Below are 19,067 nucleotides of genomic sequence, written 5' to 3'. Positions count from 1 at the left end.
ACTGCAACAGTTGCTGTTGCTGTTGCTGTTGCTGCTGCTGCTGCTGTTGTTGTCCCCAGGGGCAATTGGGTCGTCGTGCACTGCTCACGCACGCGTCATAAAACGCTAATGCAACGCCTTTGCAGCATTTCAAGTAGAAACTAGAGCAAGCTTACGCTCACGCTCACGCTGCTGCCGCACAGTGGCCGCCGCCAAGCGTTTATATAAACATAATTAAGTTGAAATCATAAAAAAACGCCTCGAGACAAACACGCATGCGTGCAGCAGCCGCAGCAGCAGCAGACGCAGCGCAGCAGCCCGAACGAAGACAGTCCAACGAGCGCCAACGAGTTGCACTTCGTTACGCGCGCAACTCCATTAACAAGTCAGAGCTTGCGCGCCCGCAGGCCATGACAGCGGCCAATCAGCAGCTGGCTAAAGAGCGCACGCCGCAAAGAGCGCGCCGCACAGCTCTCGAACCGGTTGAGCTCAAAGAGAGTTGAAAGCTGAGAGTCTCTGCTGGCTTGCCCAGCGGCAATGCCGAATGCCACAGTAGTTCCCAATCAGTCGTAACTTGACGCCTGAAGCGTACGCAAGCAATAAGCGGAAGCACGTATAGATCTCGATATTGAAAAATTCAAAACTTAGCGTCGCCGGTTCGCTTGGTGGTGAGTCTCTCGCGCGCGCCCTCTCTCTCTCTCTCTCTTTCGTGCGCTCTCTTTGCGCTTGCGTGAATTGCTCCGCCCCGTGTGTAGTTGCAGGGCAAAAGCGCCGCAGGACTCGTTGTTTAGTCGAACGACGTGCTTCAAGCAGTGATGAGCAGACGGTAAACGCTAAATTGCCAATTGGATTATGTGTAGATCACAGCAGCATGTCGCTGTCTCTCTCTGTCACTGTGTGTGCAACAACAATCAAGAAAATTATTGTGAAAGTGTTAAATGTGTTACAATTAAATTTAAGTGCCAGCTGATTACAGCAAACGACAACAAATCAATACAAATTGTGCACAAATAACAATTTACAAGTGCGTGTTGTATTAAAAGAAAAAAGAAAAATCAATTTAACTGCAGATCAAAAGCAAAAGCGTGAGAGTTTGCGCGTCGTGTGATAAAAAGCAAAGCGATAAAGTAAATAGCAAAAACGGAAATAATGCTCAATTACGAGCAATCGCACGCACACAAACAAACAAACAAACAAACACACACACACTTGGCAACAATGCAATTAATTTGTTAATAAAAAGCATTAAAGTAAAAGTGCAAACAAAATGCGAATGCGAAATCGTCACAAAAGTTACAAATACAAACATAAGCGTAGTCGCTATGTGTGTGCTTTTTTTTCATTGATAACGCAGACTCACACACACATGTGCACACTTACAGCGAACGAAATGGAATTGAAACATTGACAAGTGAAAGAATGAAAGCAAATTCATAGTTGCTGCTCTTTGTATATAGCTAACTTGATAGCAACAACAACAAGAAGAAGAAGAAGAACAATAAATATGTAGACAAAACAGTGATAATGGCAACAAATAAAATTGACAAGCAATGAGAAAGAACGAGGGCATACAATTGACTCAAGACGCGACGAGCGAACAGTGAGAGCAACAGCTTATACTACTTAGAGACAAGCAACATACATTTATATCTTTGTATATACATATATGAAAGGAAGACTGTTTATATAATTAGCTGATAAAAAAGTCGCACAACATTTACTGCGGCAATCAGCTGTAAACAAGTCTTGAACTAAACTCTCTAAACTTTATGCTAAATAGATTTGCATAAACTTTGCATTTATGCTGCTATTCGTATTCATTGCTTCAATTGTCAAGTGCACCCTTTCGCTTCCGGTTGCTGCCGCACACACACACAAGCACACACATATACAGAGCTCAGCTGCGTATGCGCAATTTTGAGTCAAAGTCAACGACTTCCGCTTTTTATGCAGAGTAGCAAGACATAGGGCAGCGCCCAAGTGTAGCAAATTACTTAATTAAATGGACAATTAACACCCGATCAGCAACAACAAGAACAGCAGCAGCATCGGAAGTGAGGGCGTTAGGGCAGCGAGTGGGGGTTTGAATAAATGTGCGCAAGAGTTAAAATATGTGTAAATTAATATGCGCACAAGATGCAAAATGCAAATTGCTTGTGGCCAAAGACACACGTTGCTGACTGGCCTGTAACAGTAGCAGCAACAACAACAGCAGCAGCAGCAGCAGCAACTTGCCACAAGCAACTGCAACAGCGTTAAATTAACATAAATTGAATTGCATTTGCATTTGCTGCACGTTGCGCCGCTTTTGCGGTTTGCTTTTTTTTTGTTGCACTGCCTGCGGTTGCAAGTAAATGTTGCTGCCGCTTGGCTGCCGGCACTTGTTGCAGCAGCAGCAACCACAAATGCGTGTCAATTAGCGTTGATGATGCGTGTTTGAAAGGCAGCGCAAAATGCATTTTATAGCAGTTGCACTTGTTTCAATTCCATTTTGTTTAACAATTGCAGTAACCACAACAACAACAACAGCAACAATTTTATGCAGTGCTTGTGTTTATAAAGTGCTAAAGATATGCAAAGCATAACAACAACAATAGTGATAACAACAAAATGCGCTGAAAAACAATAACAAAGTATATACAACAGCAAGTGATAAAAACAAAACATACAAGTGGCCAACTGCACAACTGAGCATGGGCTAATTAATGGCCTAAAAGTTGAGGGTAAACAACAACAGCAACAAATAACTACAAAAGCAAAGGAACTTAACTGCCAGCGACCCAGACCAGCATCGTCGTCTGTCTGCAACCAGCAGGCGGCAAAAGACACGTCGAAGAACGCGCACAGAATGTACAAAATGTTTAGAAAACATTTTCGGCGAAAATCAACAAAAAGCAATACAACGATAGCAGCAGCGGCAGCAACAGCTACAGGCAGCCTGAGAATGTTTGCAACAGCGCAACAGCCTGAGCCAGAGCAACAGCCACAGCGGCAACGTCAACGCGAAGCAGCAACATCAACGCTGCGATCGCTGATTGACGATTGTCGATCATTAAAGTCTGCCTGCAACTTAATTGCTTTAATTTTAATATTGTTAGTTCATAAGGTAAGCAAAAATAAACCAAGCGAATTTTTAGTTCACATGCCAACAGCAAAAACAACAACAAAAATGTTATGCGGGTGTTCGTTAGTTCCAATAAACAAAATAAATATAAAGAGTTGATTCAACTTTAAGCTTGAGCGCCTCAAGGCAAAACTCAAGCTGTGTGAAGCGAATGAGGGCGCTAGAATTTTGGCCAAAAAAGGAAATAGGCAGCTGACTTAATTATAAAATATAAATATAATTTAAACGTGCGTTCGTAAACAAATTGGCAACTGTATTTTTTATATATTTAAAATTTACAAAATTCGACTATTTATAGCTGCGCCTATTGTGTTAACAAGTTTCTATTTGGCTACCACATAAACAGAAAACGAAATGTCTTTTGGCTTTTGATGAGCAAACATAAACTTAATAGATTTCTTTTGAAAGCAAACGTTAAGTTTGTTAGTTATGTGAAACAGTTAGTAAGCACACTAAATAATCTTAATGGCTTAGTCAACTCAAGCAGAGCGTTGCGCGTTGTACTACCAACAGAGCCACGGTAGTCGAGCCTCTTACATATTTGGGCGTAGACCTCATAAAGTGTTACACCAAAGTGCCTAAACATGTATTGAGTTGCCCAGCGGCAATTAAAGAAACATAAAATTAATCACACACACACACGAACAACAACAACAACAACTATATGATTAATACCAAGACGCAGTCGCACAGCTTCCAGTTGCCATTAGAAGAGCCCCGAAAATTGATTACACACATTTATACGCGTCGCAGGCTTTGGGACTGGCTGCATTGATTTTTGTGTTTAAGCCATAAACGAAATGAGAAATGTTCAACTATTTAGTTGTTAATTAGGCATATAAAACTTGAATAAATTGTAGCTGCCTTCCAGGAAACTGTTAAACTGATTTTTCAGTCAGCCGCACTGTCATTTGCTTATGCCGCATTAACCCAGTTTTCAGTTAAAATGCCAGACCCTTTTGGCTGACATGCGTAAAAGGCTCAAGCTTGACATTTATTGATCATAAGCTGCGTATTAAACTGCCAACTGGCAGTAAGAGATATAAAGATTTCATTAAGTTTCATTATTTCGCATTTCGAAAGCGCGCAAAATGAGTTGGCGAAACGCTCAAATCGCATTTTGCAGCTCCCACGATGCTTGTTATTGCTTTTGTTAATGCTCATTTATTTTATTTCTTTGCAAAAAGCAGCAAACAAAACGTTTTTGCGCCAATATTATGATTATGAGCGCCAGTTGTTGAAAATATAATTATTAAAAAACAAATAAAGTGCATGAAAAAATTTAAATGCAGCATATAAATTTTTATTTGAAAGTCGATTCAAGCATTTAATAAGACTTAATATAATAATTCGAACTCACAGGAAGTAGCAGACGTGCCTGTCTAACAGCTCTGTCAGTCTGTATGATCAGCTACATGACAGCTATAGCTATATATACTATATGATTCTGATCAAGCTTATTTTATATCGAATTTTTATTATATTTTTATGCTTGCATTTGTTAAAGTTATTGAAAGTCTTACAGTTTCAATGGCGCCTTGACTTTGCTTTTTATATGAAACTATTGCCTTAACATTGTTTACTACTCGCATTAGCTAAATACATGGATTACATCAAGGTTTATCTATAAGATTAGCGCTTGATTGCCAGCAGCTGCACTTGCCATCAAGCGCTGCCATTGCAGCAATGAATGAATGAAAAGAAATCAGACTGTGATAAATAAATAGTATAGCAGACAACAAACAATATACAATAAGTATACGTATATACATATGTATATATGTTTATGTATATGTATGTTGATGTTATGCAGCACAACCGGTTTGCTGCAAGAATCCAATCAACTTGGACGCGCTTGGGGCACTGACCAAAGGCGCACACAGAAAAAAAAAAGACTCAAACTCACAGACTGATCAACATTGAGAACAGCGCAGTGTGTAGAGTTGAAAGCGCGCTGACTGCATTGATTGATCTATAGCAGGAATAACAATGCAAGCAGCGTTCGACAACTTGCAACTTCAGCTGGCCGCACTGGCAGCTTGCAACGTTGTTAAGGTTTTTTGTGCGCGCTGTGTGTTGCACAGGTGCAAGCCGCTTGAGCTTCGAAGCTGCGTGCAGACTGCGGCAGACTGCGCACATTAAATGCCGTTAGGCCGGGCGCATCTGCAGCTAAATTGCAATTTATTTCTAATAAACTTATCAACGCTGCCAGCTACCTAGGCCCGGCTATAAGCGCGCCGACCAGGCTTGACAATAATTTAGCTGAAATATGAAACTATAAAAGTTTTGCCAACTAAAAAATTTCATTAGCATATTTTTCAAGCAGCCGCCGCGACTGCAGTGGACCACGCGTAATGAACTCTAAAATGCAAACTTGATGGCCATGGCTGTGTGTGCGTGCGTGTGTGTGTGTGTAGTAAACTTATGTGCAGTCATTATGGCCAGCATAGTTAAGCTTTATGCGCCATTTCTCAGCCGCGATCTAATGTGTTATTAATTTTATGGCCAAAATCCGCCATAGACTTATCGATAGGCGCTGGCTACCAACTCCAGCTGTTTTCTTTTGGCCTAACAAAAGCATTCTAAATTATACAAGCTGTTGGATATCGCAGTTGATTAAGTGCGCCAAAAGCCAAATGCAAAGCTCAGTTTTCTTTACAGTTAAAGCGCTGCTTTTATGTTTTAGATTTCTCATTATTTCTCATGTTTTGATTTCGGCCGCGCCAGATTTATCAAAAGAGCCAACTCCTTTCCATTCCATTCGGTCGTCGATATTTTCTTTACTCGTGTTTTTAATTAAAATCTCTAAGCGTAACCCATAGTCTCCAATCAGAGCGCCCTAGGTGGCTTATTAGTTTTTACAAGCGAACAAGCGAAGAGCTGCATAGCTGGGCCAAGAGAATTCGAATTTCGAGTTAACGTACGCTTCGTTATGGGCCATGATTGATTTGAACGTTTGGAAATTTGTGTTTACATGTTTTTATTGTTGCTGTTGCTTGGTGCGGCTTATTTACTGATGATGTACCTTTCGATTTTGTTGCTGCTTACAGATATCCGCAGCTGGTAACTTCGAGCTGGAAATATTAGAAATCTCAAATACGAATAGCCATCTACTTAGCGGCTACTGCTGCGGTGTCCCAACAGAGCTGCGCGCCACCAAAACGACGGGTAAGTTTTTTTTTATATATAACTATAGCTCACATATGTTTTTTGGGGAATTAGTTTACGCTTATCTGGTTCAGCTCAAAATGCTGGTCAAGGTTATTTTCATACATTTATCACAATACAGCGCAGTGCTCGACTGCATAAGTCACAGCACAGATTTGCAATCTATATGCTATATATAGAAATTTATTGCATAATTTAGTTAGGCAGTTGAAAGCTAAAAGTTAATCATTTGATTAGTTTTCATTAAATTTAATTAGATTTGTTATATAAACATTTGCGAGTTGGCTTAATTATTTTGTTTTCTTTGCTTTTAAATAAATTCAAATTCATTTTTGTTATCAGTTTATAAATAGCTTATTATAAGTTTATCCATTTGCATTATAATCATACGACTTTTATGCTAAATATAAATTTTAAGCAGCTACAATGTTTAAGTATTGAAGCGATTTCTCGATTTCAATTTTTTAAGTAAATTTCATAGTCAGTTTTGCATTTCTAATTGCCTGAAATAAATATTCAATTTATTTAATTTCTTTAAGTACATAAATTTCATTATAATAAACGAACTTTCAAGCTTTATATAAAAATATAAAATAGCTACAAATGTTTAAGTATTGAAGCCACTTCTCGATTTCAATTTCTCATAGTTCATAGTCAATTTTATTCAATAAGCTAACAAAACAAATTGAACATTTAAATATATTTATACAGCATAAGCATAAATAGATTTTTATTATTATTTATTGTTCTGAATTATATACTTCTAGTACTTGTTAGCTTTGTTTATAGTCTTGCATTACAATTTGAGTTTGGCTCCAAAATTCTTTTAATAATTTGAACATTAACAATTAATTGCTTCATGCCTCTTCTAGGTTGCACGCCTTGCACAACGGCGTTTCGTCTTTGCTTAAAGGAATACCAGACCACAGAGCAAGGCGCCAGCATATCGACGGGCTGCTCGTTTGGCAATTCGACTACGAAAATACTTGGCGGCTCTAGCTTTGTGCTTAGCGATCCGGGTGTGGGCGCCATAGTCTTACCCTTCACATTCCGTTGGACGGTAAGTAAATGTTGCAAGTGCAGCCAAATGGAACAACAGCCAAGCCACAAACGCACACTTTTGGCACGAGTTAAGCTAAATGATAACCACAAAGTGGGCACGCTAGTTAGAGCGAGAAAGAGCGAGCGAGTGGGGTAAATGTGGCATGTGGCATAATGACGGCGTCTATGCGGAATTTAGTAGCGATAAACATGCGCGCTGGCCCCGCAGCTAGTGCAGGGCAATGATAAGCCACATTTGAAGTCTACTAGACTACAGTTTCCGCTGAAAATAAATGCCCAAAATAAAACACAAACAAACAAAAACAAAAGAATGTTGAGCTGTAGCATAAACTGCTGCTGCTGACTCATAAATCATAAAAAGCGGCTTATGAAAAGCAATTAAAAATATAAAATTATGCCTAAGCTGCTTTGGTGCGCTTAATTAAGTTTAAAATGTGGCAAGTTCTATGTTCTATATGCGCAAGTTTTATTGCCAATTGTTAAGCTAACTTGGCTAACAATTACACGCCTTCGTCAACACCAAGCAGGCAATAACAGGCAACTACAACTAATGGCCAAAAGCAAGCAGCGCAGCTGACGTCGGCAGCACATGCGGCTGACTAACCACATTATGGACAGCCGGGCGGTGCGTCAACGCCAAAGAGTTTTGTGTAGTCGCTGCTGCTGCGCTGTCTGTCTGTCTGTTCGTCCGTCCGTGCCTGGCTCTGCCTAAAGTCAAAGTCGTTCTGAGAGTAAGGCGCAGTGGTCTTGGTCGTGGCCTGAAGTGCGGACAACCTGTTTCGTGGGAACATTACCTTGTCGCGCTTGTCGCTTGGCCGATGGCGATACGTTACGCTATGGGTTTTCGCTTTAATCGCGCACTGACTGCCTGTGCCTGCAGCTCCTATAACCAAACACACACACATACACATAATCATACGTGTGTGTTTTGTCTGTTTGCTTTGGCAAATTCTGCATACAGCGCCCGCTGCCTTTAAATATTTTTGCTTGAAGCTTAAGCAGCCTTTCACAAAATCACGAAATCTTTACAAAAATCAAGCTGCCGATATGACGCTATAAGTTGTTGTTGTAGCTGCTGCTGCTGCTGCTGATGCGTCGCAATTGTCCCACTTTTTATTGAATGACTTCTTTCGATTTTGATTTCAACTACGCTGAGACGCTGTCGCTGTTGATTGAGTGAATGGCACGTTAAAAACTTATAAACATGACTTATGAAATACTCAACTCCAAGCACTTGATGCTCATCTGAAGCAGCCAGCAACTACAACAGCTTGACCTGCGCAGCATCAGGCACAAAATGTAACTGTCAAACAAACAAAAAAAAAATTTTCACTTGACAATAAATTTTTGTTGTTAAGTGCGCATGCGCAAGCATTAAAAATTCTCAAGTGCCAGTTGACTGCGCTTTGCTCTACTTTTCACTAGAGTCGACTTCAAACTCATTGATAAAAATTTCTATTTGCTGCAGCAATTTATTTATAACTAAATACTATAGTTTGTAACCATTTGTTAATTGTCAATTATGACGCGTGTGTGTTGTCAGCGAAATCTAAAACCAATTTTAACGCCATTTTTGCAATTGATAAGTTTCCGCTTTAGCTGCAGCAAGATTTAAGCATGTGGCAAGTTTGCAATGCAAATTTGAGTGCTGCAAACAATTGGATTTGTGTCAAGTTGTTGTTGTTGCTGTGCTGTTGCAATTAGCCAATGTCTGCTTTTGGACTGATTTAGTGTCGCGTCGCCAGGCCAATTACATGCCAAGCGAATCGCTCGCCCGCCGTAGCGTGTTCTTGAAGCTAAATGAGCATTTCCTGGCATCCAGCGGCGTAGACAACAACAGCAACAACAACAACGACGTAGTGGACGTTTAATTGCTTTTTGTGGCACAAGAAAATCTTCTGTAGGCAATTACAACAAATGCAAAAAAAAAAAGCGCAGGCAAAACAAAAAACAAATTTGTTTTGTTTCGCTCAATAGCAAAGCGTTGCAGACTGCAAATTTAGAAAGTTTGTGGCATACAATTTAAATAAATAGTACGCCTAACTAATTTTGAATCAAAGCAATTTTATTGACTTCAAATAAATCTTTAAAATTAAAATTAAAAAGCTGTGCCTACGTTTGTTGTTTGTTATTTGCAGCTTAATTTTTGAGCTTTACTAACAAAGTGTATATCATAGTTGTTTGCCTATTGTGCGCTTTGTTTGCTTTTTGTTGCTTTTGCGTGAAATTAAAGTGTTTGTTGCTGTGCCTGCTTTGACTGCTCGTTTATTTGTTTGTTGGCTTTGGCTTGGGGTTGGCGCTGTCGTTGTCTTCATTTGCATCAGGCAGCTTGAGATTAAACTGTCCATTAGCGTCAACACACACACACACACACAGCGATGAAGACGAAAGCTAACATTTCTCTTTCTCTCTTTTTTTTTGGTTGCTGCTTGTTCAATTACAGAAGTCGTTTACGCTAATATTGCAGGCGTTGGATATGTACAACACATCCTATCCAGGTAAGTGCGCTAGCAATTGCCAAAGGCAGCTGCATGTTGCTGCTGCTGCTGCTGCTGTTGTTGTCTGTTGTGCGCGCCATTTGGCTTAATTAGCACAGTATAACAATAAGAGTTAACAACAGCAGCAGCAGCAACAGGCAACAGTTGCTTGCCAATTGAGCGCAGCTTGTTGTCAGGCATGTCTAAAAAGCAAAACTTTACTCTTACCCCCAAAACAAACCAACACTTGTGCCACCAACGTTGATGCCCACCATGCTCGTTATATGTGCGCCGCTAACAATTGTCATGGCAACCACACACACAAAAATGCAGATGCGGAAAGGTTAATTGAAGAAACATCATTCTCGGGCGTGATACTGCCGTCGCCGGAATGGAAGACACTGGATCACATTGGGCGCAACGCTCGCATCACCTACCGCGTTCGAGTGCAATGCGCCGTTACCTACTACAACACGACCTGCACGACCTTCTGCCGTCCGCGCGACGATCAGTTTGGTCACTATGCCTGCGGCTCAGAGGGTCAAAAGCTTTGCCTGAATGGCTGGAAGGGCGTCAACTGTGAGGAGGCCATATGCAAGGCGGGCTGCGATGCGGTACATGGCAAATGTGATCGACCCGGCGAATGCGAGTAAGTAGCTGAAACTTAATTACCAACACCCCACTACAGCCCACTCGACAACTAACGATGTGTTTATGACACTTTTTGCCAGCGCTTGCTTTAATGGCCGCTGCCTGACTTGCCCCTTGGGGCAGCTTTGCCTGGCTACAGTTATAATGGCTAGAGAAATTGAGTGCTGTGATTTTTTTTTTTGTTACAATCGCAGCAACTTGCTGCGGATGTGCCACATGCCTGTCAATCTGTCTACGAGAAAGTTGCTTGTTGCACAAATTCAAATTTATAAAATAGTTGCAGCCCCATTATGTAATCTTCTAAACGCCCTATAAGGCTAGCAACACATCCATATAGAGCAGTGTGCGCTATAAAGTTGTTGCCTTTATCTAGCTGGCATTATATATTAACTTATATGCAGCTGCTGCACACCCGCAACGTCTTTGAGCCAAGTGAATGGTCATGCAGCGCAACATGCAGCAAGCAGCACGAAAAAACGTTTGTAGCTTTGTCGAATTGTTGTTGCGGCTGTTGCTGCTGCTTCGCTGTTGTTGCTTGGGTTGTTAATGTCGGAGCGTAACACAGAATACGTGAGCCAAGAGCGGCCATGATTGCATTTCACAGTCGTCACTCCCCCCACCCCATCAGCACCGCCTGTCTGCTGCGCTGCGCTGCCTTGGCATTGAGTCCTGTTTGCGCTGATTCTAAATAGTAATAATTAGCGTGGCCTAGAAACCATCAAAAGCAGCAAAAACCAGTCAAATCTTGCAACAATTTCCAACGCTTGTTCGCACGCCGGCAACAACAGCAACAGCAACAGCAACAATTATAAGAAAAAATTACTTTTGCTGTTTGCACGTTGCTTGCAGCTTCGAGTTGCAATAGATTCGTTTAGAGATAACAACAGGCTGCTGTTTTAATGAAATCATAAATTATAGACATCGAACGCCACAGCGTAGCGTAGCACAAACTTCATGTCCAGCTACCCAGAGCTCTATCGCTTGCAACGTCAGTTTGCTGCTTGTAGCGTTAGCACCTCGCTTGGCAGTTGCCAGCGATAACTTTTTAGTTTGGCCCCAGCTAAGGCCAATTTAACTTTGATCCCCTGCACTTTGGCGTGTTGCGGCGATAAAACAAAAAAAACCAAAAATATATATATATAAAAATGTTAAAGTGCTAAGTCTAAGCCCAAGGCTAAAGTTCAAAGTGACCCAATTCAAAAACGTAGTTGTCCCAGGCAAATTGATACATAGCGCGACTAAATATAGACAGCACTGCAATAAATTTTTATATAGCTTAGAAAATATAGTAATAAATGAGCTAATAACAAAAGCGAGGCTAGAAATATGAAATTTTATATTTAATCTGCACGTAAATTAAAGAATAACAAGACTCAACTTAGAATTTCAATCTCAATCGAAAATTAAATGAGAGGCAAAAAGTATGGAATAGATATCGTATTTATATTTAATATTAACATAAATTAAATAATACTAAGACTCGACTTAAAAGTGCTAACAAACTTTTTGTTTTTATACAAAGCTGATCCAAAGAATTTATACAAATAAATAATCTAATAGCAAATGCTCAATTGAAAATGTTTTGCAAATTAAATGAGAGCCTAAAAATATTAAATAGAATGCAGCTTGATAACTTTTTTATATTTCAACTTAACTTAAATTTAATAATAACAAGACTCAACTTAACATTTCTAACAAACTGATGCAAAGTATATAATTCTATATGCTCAGAAATATAACCCAACTTTACAATATTTATTATTTATTTTAGCTTAACTTTTATTTAATTTGTTAAGCTTGCTAAGCTCTTTCTCTCTGTGTATCTTTGCTTATGCTTAAACTTGCGCTATCTCTTTCTCTTGTGTGTTGCAGGTGTCGACCTGGTTGGCGCGGTCCGCTGTGCAACGAGTGCATGGTCTATCCGGGCTGCAAGCATGGCTCTTGTAATGGCAGCGCTTGGAAATGTGTCTGCGATACGAATTGGGGTGGCATCTTATGCGATCAAGGCAAGTAATTACGGCCAGCCAGCTGACTGCTCGACTAGCATTGGTTATGCTATATGCATATATACATCGATTATATCGCTACACATATTTCATAGTTGCATTTTTACTTTTTTACACGCGCGCGCGCAGATTTAAATTACTGTGGCACTCATGAACCCTGTAAACATGGCGGCACCTGCGAGAACACCGCGCCGGATCAATATCGCTGCACTTGCGCCGAGGGTCTGTCGGGGGAGCAGTGCGAGATTGTGGAGCATCCATGTGCCACACAGCCCTGCCGCAATGGCGGCACATGCACGCTCAAGGTAAGTCTGCAATTTATACTTGGAGCGGAGCGCGTACTTTATGCAGTGCCATAAAATAATTTACAAATGACGCCGCCGCTGCCTTTCGATACTCATTCGACTCTTTTACCTTTTGCACTCTGCGCGCATAGCAAACGAATGCAACCAGGCCGGCGGCAGCGTATCGCGTCATGCGTGGCATGAGCTCCTCCATGGGCAAACCGATAAGCCGACGCAATTCAATACGCAGTCTAAGCAACTTGTTCCCGGAGCTGCAGAATGCCAACAGCAGCGGCAGCCAAAACAACAACAACAATAACAATAACAATTCGAAGCAGCAGCCAGCCGCTGGCTTTACTTGCGGCTGTGTGCCGGGCTGGACGGGACCAACATGTGAAATAAGTAAGTTTTGATTTAATTTTTGCGCCAATGTCTGCAGCACGCGATTAGCCACAGCAACAACAGCAACAGCAACAGTTGCTGCCACTCGATCATGCAATTGAGCACACACGCATTTGACTGTAGCGAAATGAAATGAAACGTAGCACAACACGCAGCAGGCAATTGTTGCTGTTGTTGTTGCTCTTGTTGTTGTTGTTGCCACGGTGGTCTGGCAAATTTGATTTTGCATTCCAATTGGAGCACGACCAGCAGCAGCAGCAGCAATACACATAAAGCATTCACCAAATTCAGCAATTTAAGCCATAGGCTAATTAAGTAAAGCTGCGGCAATAACAAAAGACTTAGGCAACAAACTTGCTTATTAAAGCAAATATTATGCGAGCAGCAGCAGCTGAGAATTTATTTGCAATAGACAAAAAATGCATAAAAATAAAAAAATGCAACTAATGAGTGCAATAAATAATGAAAAAATAAATTAAACAAAATTTTATTTTATGACTAAAAACTAACTAATGAAAAACTATTTGCAACTAAAGCTATAAAAAAATGACATAAAAAGCAAATTTATGTATTAAAGTTGAACAGCAAGCAAACCATTAAAATATTAAATAAGCTATTATTACTTTATTTGTGTCTATTGAAATTTCAACATATTTAATTATGAGCCCAAATATTTTTCAAGCAGGCCAAAGGGTCAAGCTTAAAATATTATCAGCTGCTTTTTATCAGCAAACAAACAAATGAGTTGAATTGCGTGCTGAGCAGCAAAGCAGCTAAAAGTGGAAACGAGCGATTTGAGTAAACTGATAAGCCAAAGGCGCACGCAGGCTACCAAAAAAACTTGCTAGCCAGGCAAACAAGCAGTTCAATGCACCATGCTAAGCCACCTGCTTGAGCAGCAGCAGCAGCAACATGAGCTTAGTGGCTGGGGCTGCTCAACAACAAAATCAACACATTTGCACTAAAACAAACATTGACAACTACGTTCTCTCTTCATCTCTTCCCTCTCGCTCTTGCAGACATCGATGAGTGCGCCGGCGGTCCCTGCGAGCATGGTGGCACTTGTGTTGATTTAATCGGCGGCTTTCGCTGCGAGTGTCCGCCCGAATGGCGCGGCGATGTCTGCCAGGTGGACGTGAACGAATGCGAGGCATCTTATGCCGCCGCGCTGCCAACAACAACGCTGCTGACCACCACAGCGAGCGCCATCATAGGCAGCAATCTGAGCAGCTCGGCAGCGCTGCTGGCGGCGCTAACCAGCGCTGTGGCTGCTTCCTCCAGCGCAGCAGCCAATACGCATGGGCCCTGCATAAATGCCGTGGAATGTTTGAATTTGGCGGGCTCGTTCTCGTGCGTCTGCCTGGAGGGCTGGGGTGGCGCCACCTGTGCCGAGAATCTGGACGATTGTGTGGGCCAGTGCAAAAACGGCGCCAGCTGCATTGATCTGGTCAACGACTATCGCTGCTCCTGTGCGCCCGGCTTCAGCGGACGTGACTGCGAAACGGACATAGATGAGTGTGCGGCCATGCCCTGTCGCAATGGCGGCGAGTGCGTCGACATGGTGGGCAAATTCAATTGCATTTGTCCGCTGGGCTACTCGGGCTCACTCTGCGAGGAAGCCAAGGATCATTGCACGCCCTCGCCTTGTCTGCAAGGACGTTGCTTGAATACGCCCGGCAGCTACTACTGCCACTGTCCGCCGGATCGTGCTGGCAAGCACTGCGAGCAGCTGCGTCCGCTTTGCTCACAGCCACCCTGCAATGGTAAGTCCAAGCTACAATTTAAACTTATAGACAGTCTAATTCTTTGTTTTGCTATGCGCAGAGGGCTGCTTTGCCAATGTCAGCGCTGTGGCCAAGCCTAGTGGACAACCCTGCAGCGGTCATGGCAGCTGCGAGATGAGCGACGTGGGCACCTTCTGCAAATGCCATGTGGGCCACACGGGCACTTTTTGCGAGCACAGTAAGTCTAGAGACAAAAAACAGCAAGAAACAAACAAACAGCAAACTCATTAACTTTAACTTTAACTTGTGCAGATCTCAACGAATGCTCACCAAATCCTTGTCGAAACGGCGGTATTTGCCTTGACGGTGACGGCGACTTTACATGCGAGTGCATGTCGGGCTGGACAGGTGAGTCTTTTTTTCTGCCTTTGTTGTTGTTGTTTTGTATTTAAGTGAACGTTCAAAGCGGGTGCAACAAATTGAGGCAGGCAGCAAAGTCGCCAAGCAAAATACGCTAACTGAAAAGAGTAGCGCGAGTTAAAGAAAATTTAGTTTGTATAAAGTGTGCTGATATAATATTAAATAATCAGCAATAATAATAATTTGGTTATAAAAAAGTAATGGCAATGTTTATACTCCAATTTTTGTTAATGGTAGTAGCTAGTAAGAGCTTTGAGTAAACATTGTTTGCAGGCAAAGAAATATGAAACAATTTTGAAAGATATTTATTGTGTGCTTCAATATAAAACTCATTAGAAAATTGAAGCTTCTCTGTTAGTTTTTTGTTTACCAAAGTTAGCTCTAATCCTAAATGAATAAATTTTTAATATACTGCAGCAATTTTTGCTTATTGGTCTACCAATTTAATGGACTTTTAGTTAGTGTATAAAAACCTGCTGCTAAGCTGACTAACTGACTGCTTGACTGCAGGCATTATCAACGCTTTGGGGGCTTTAAATGAGCGCGAGACGCAAGCTGAGCACATTAAGTGAGCGCTACACACACAAACACAGTCTCACTTTTGCGCACTGAAAGTCTTGCCGTCATTACAGACAACAATTTGAAGTTGAATTGCGGCAAACTGTGAGCGATCATAATTTGCGCATTGGACGCAGTTTGCCACATGTGGCAAAGCCATCAAGGGCTAGCGTTTGTTTGTGTTTATTTTGGTTGCTTTGCATAACCGACAGTCGACAATCGAAAAGCGAAATCAATCTATATTTGTTGCACTTTTACTTTTTGGTTAGTTGTCAAGTTCGTTGCCTAAGTTTTTTGTTTCTTGCTTTGCAGGCAAACGCTGCTCGGAGCGTGCGACCGGCTGCTATGCGGGCCAATGCCAAAATGGCGGCACCTGCATGCCCGGCGCACCGGATAAAGCGCTGCAGCCGCATTGCCGCTGTGCGCCCGGCTGGACGGGATTATTCTGCGCCGAGGCCATTGATCAGTGTCGTGGACAGCCGTGTCACAATGGCGGCACCTGTGAATCGGGCGCCGGCTGGTTTCGCTGCCTATGCGCGCAAGGCTTCTCCGGTCCGGACTGCCGCATCAATGTTAACGAATGTTCGCCGCAGCCTTGCCAAGGTGGCGCCACCTGCATTGACGGCATTGGCGGCTACACTTGCATTTGTCCAGCTGGACGTCATGGACTGCGCTGTGAAATTTGTAAGTACAAATACAGTTTTAAATAATGAAATATATTTAATGTTTACTTTGCGCTTAGTGCTATCCGATCCCAAGTCCGCCTGCCTGAACTCCAGCAATACCATTTCACCTTATGCAGCGCTTAATCAATCGCAAAGCTGGCTGGACATTGCGCTAAGTGGACGCAGCGAGGAGGACGAGCATTGCAATGCCTGCGTTTGTGACAACGGCAACTCACGCTGCACCAATCTGTGGTGTGGACTGCCCAACTGCTTCAAGCCGCAAACGGTGTCCAAGTCCTCGAATCTTTCAGGCGTCTGCAAGCAGCACGAGGTGTGTGTGCCCGCCTTGAGTGAAACCTGCCTGTCACCGCCTTGCAGTGTGCGTGGCGACTGTCGCGCCTTGGAGCCTTCGCGACGCGTGGCGCCACCACGTCTGCCCGCCAAGGCCAGTTGTTGGCCGAATCAGGCTTTGGTTAGCGAAAACTGCGCCCGGCTTACTATACTGCTGGATCTGGAGCGCGTGGGCAAGGGCGCTGCTGTGGAGGGACTTTGTTCGCTGGTGCGTGTGCTGCTGGCAGCACGTCTCATCAAAGAGCCACAGCTGCAGCCATCTGCTGATGATGCTGCCGTCGAGCCGGGCCTGCTTATGGTGCTGTGTGATCTGAAGACAGGCAGCAATGATACAATCGAACTAACAGTGGTAAGTAGCAAGCAGAGAATTAAACAAACTATATTAAATACACTAGGCAACAAACAATATACTTAGCAGATCTATTTATGAAATTCCTGTCGATATGAACCTATTAAATAATAAAATTAATTAAATCTAATTAAACAACAAGCAAAGTTTGAATGGTTGAGATATATTTATCCATCTGCTGATCTATTTGATGTATTGAAAACAATTTCAATTAAAAATTGTGTAAAGTTTATTTTATATATTAATGAGAGTCATATAAAAAGATCTGCTAAATATAAAATAGTTCCGCATTTATTTGCTACTGCTATCACTTGAGTTAAAGACTCTCCTTTGATATATTTTGTATATCTACATTTGCTATTTCTCTCTCTCTTTCTAGTCCTCTAGCAAACTGAACGATGCACAGCTGCCTGTAGCCGTCGCCCTGCTGGGCGAACTGCTTAGCTCACGTCAGCTAAACGGCATACAGCGACGCAATGAGCAACTGCAGCATGCCAAGCTGGAGGCGCTTACGTCCATACTGGAAGTAAAGCTGGAGACAGCGAGCATAGCAGATGGCAACAGTCATAGTTTGCTCATAGGCGTGCTCTGCGGCATCTTTATAGTGCTGGTGGGTTTCTCCATATTCATCAGTCTCTATTGGAAGCAGCGCTTGGCGTATCGCAGCAGCTCGGGCATGAATCTGACGCCATCGCTGGATGCGCTGCGACATGAAGAGGAAAAATCAAACAATTTGCAGAACGAGGAGAATCTGCGACGCTATACGAATCCATTAAAGGGCAGCACCAGCTCTCTGCGTGCAGGCACAGGCATGGAACTGAGTCTGAATCCTGCGCCAGAGCTGGCAGTGACGGCAGCCAGCAGCTCGGCGCTGCATCGCTCGCAGCCGCTGTTTCCGCCCTGCGACTTTGAGCGTGAGCTGGACGCCAGCACGGGCCTGAAGCAGGCGCATAAGCGCAGCTCACAGATTCTTCTGCACAAGACGCAGAATTTGGATATGAAAAAGAATACAGTGGGTTCGCTGGATAGTCCGCGCAAGGACTTTGGCAAGCGCGCCATTAACTGCAAATCGCTGCCGCCGCCGGCCAACGATGATGACATACTAACCACCGTTGTGGTCTGAGCGTATCGAGCGAGCGATCTCAATTTGCAGTTAAACATGCTTAAAGTTCCTGGCCCCACCAAAAGCAACAAGTGGGCGGAGTTCACACCACGCGCGTTTTTTCGAAAAAAAAGTGCATTAGTAGCGTAAGTTGTCGTCGTAACTAGTTTAGTTGTAGTCTGGTTAGTTAGTTAGTCTTAGCTTAGCTTAGTTAGTGCGTGTTTTTTTATGGCTGCGTAGTTAGCATATTATGTTGCCTAGCTAAAATATATAAATTGCAATATTTTTGTTTGCTGCTAAATCTACTACTAATACTACTACCTACCTACTACTATTTCACAAGCTAAGCAACATCCTACACAGTGTGATATTTAGCATAAACACAAGACAGACGCGCAGGCGTTTATTAAAATGCATAAGTTGTACATAATGTAAAGCGTTAGTTCTTAGACTCTTTAGCAGTTAGTTATTTGTTTTTAATTGCAATTAAATATTAAACTTAAAGCAAGCAAAACTATAGTTTAACTGTATTTATTTATTATATGAATTTCGATGTATTAGCAGTTACAACGCTCGATCTAAAATATAGCAATATGAATTATAAAATAAACGAAATAAACGAAAAACATTGACAACATTTTAATGAGCTTCCATTTCCTGTGTGCACACTTTGATTGGCATTTGTTGTTTGTTATAGAAATATGCGCTAATTGAATGTGAATACGGCCGCAGCAAAAGGCAAAGG

The 19,067-nt window shown here is 42.3% G+C and overlaps 1 protein-coding gene across 1 annotated transcript; it reads left to right on the top strand.

Annotated features, from left to right (window-relative positions):
* Positions 1-563: 563 nt before the first annotated feature.
* On the top strand, positions 564-18,809 carry LOC108604361 (protein serrate). Its single transcript, XM_017993802.2, has 15 exons — positions 564-805; positions 2,488-3,085; positions 6,154-6,271; positions 7,144-7,331; positions 9,777-9,831; positions 10,144-10,459; positions 12,334-12,467; positions 12,597-12,772; positions 12,904-13,153; positions 14,173-14,916; positions 14,978-15,115; positions 15,190-15,285; positions 16,168-16,539; positions 16,598-17,220; positions 17,600-18,809. The coding sequence occupies exons 2-15, from the start codon at positions 2,828-2,830 to the stop codon at positions 18,341-18,343; spliced, it is 4,212 nt and encodes a 1,403-aa protein (XP_017849291.2). The 5' UTR covers positions 564-805; positions 2,488-2,827; the 3' UTR covers positions 18,344-18,809.
* The last annotated feature ends 258 nt before the right edge of the window (positions 18,810-19,067 follow it).

This window comes from Drosophila busckii, chromosome 3R, assembly GCF_011750605.1.
Source record: "Drosophila busckii strain San Diego stock center, stock number 13000-0081.31 chromosome 3R, ASM1175060v1, whole genome shotgun sequence".
NCBI lineage: Eukaryota > Metazoa > Arthropoda > Insecta > Diptera > Drosophilidae > Drosophila > Drosophila busckii.
This window is presented reverse-complemented; position numbering and strand designations above follow the sequence as displayed.

Excerpts from the sequence above, each read along its gene's own strand:
- LOC108604361 (XM_017993802.2), top strand. The coding sequence starts at position 2,828 with ATGTACAAAATGTTTAGAAAACATTTTCGGCGAAAATCAACAAAAAGC. Across the intron at positions 10,460-12,333 it reads GATCGACCCGGCGAATGCGA|GTGTCGACCTGGTTGGCGCG; the intron begins GTAAGTAGCTGA and ends TGTGTGTTGCAG. Across the intron at positions 16,540-16,597 it reads TGGACTGCGCTGTGAAATTT|TGCTATCCGATCCCAAGTCC; the intron begins GTAAGTACAAAT and ends CTTTGCGCTTAG.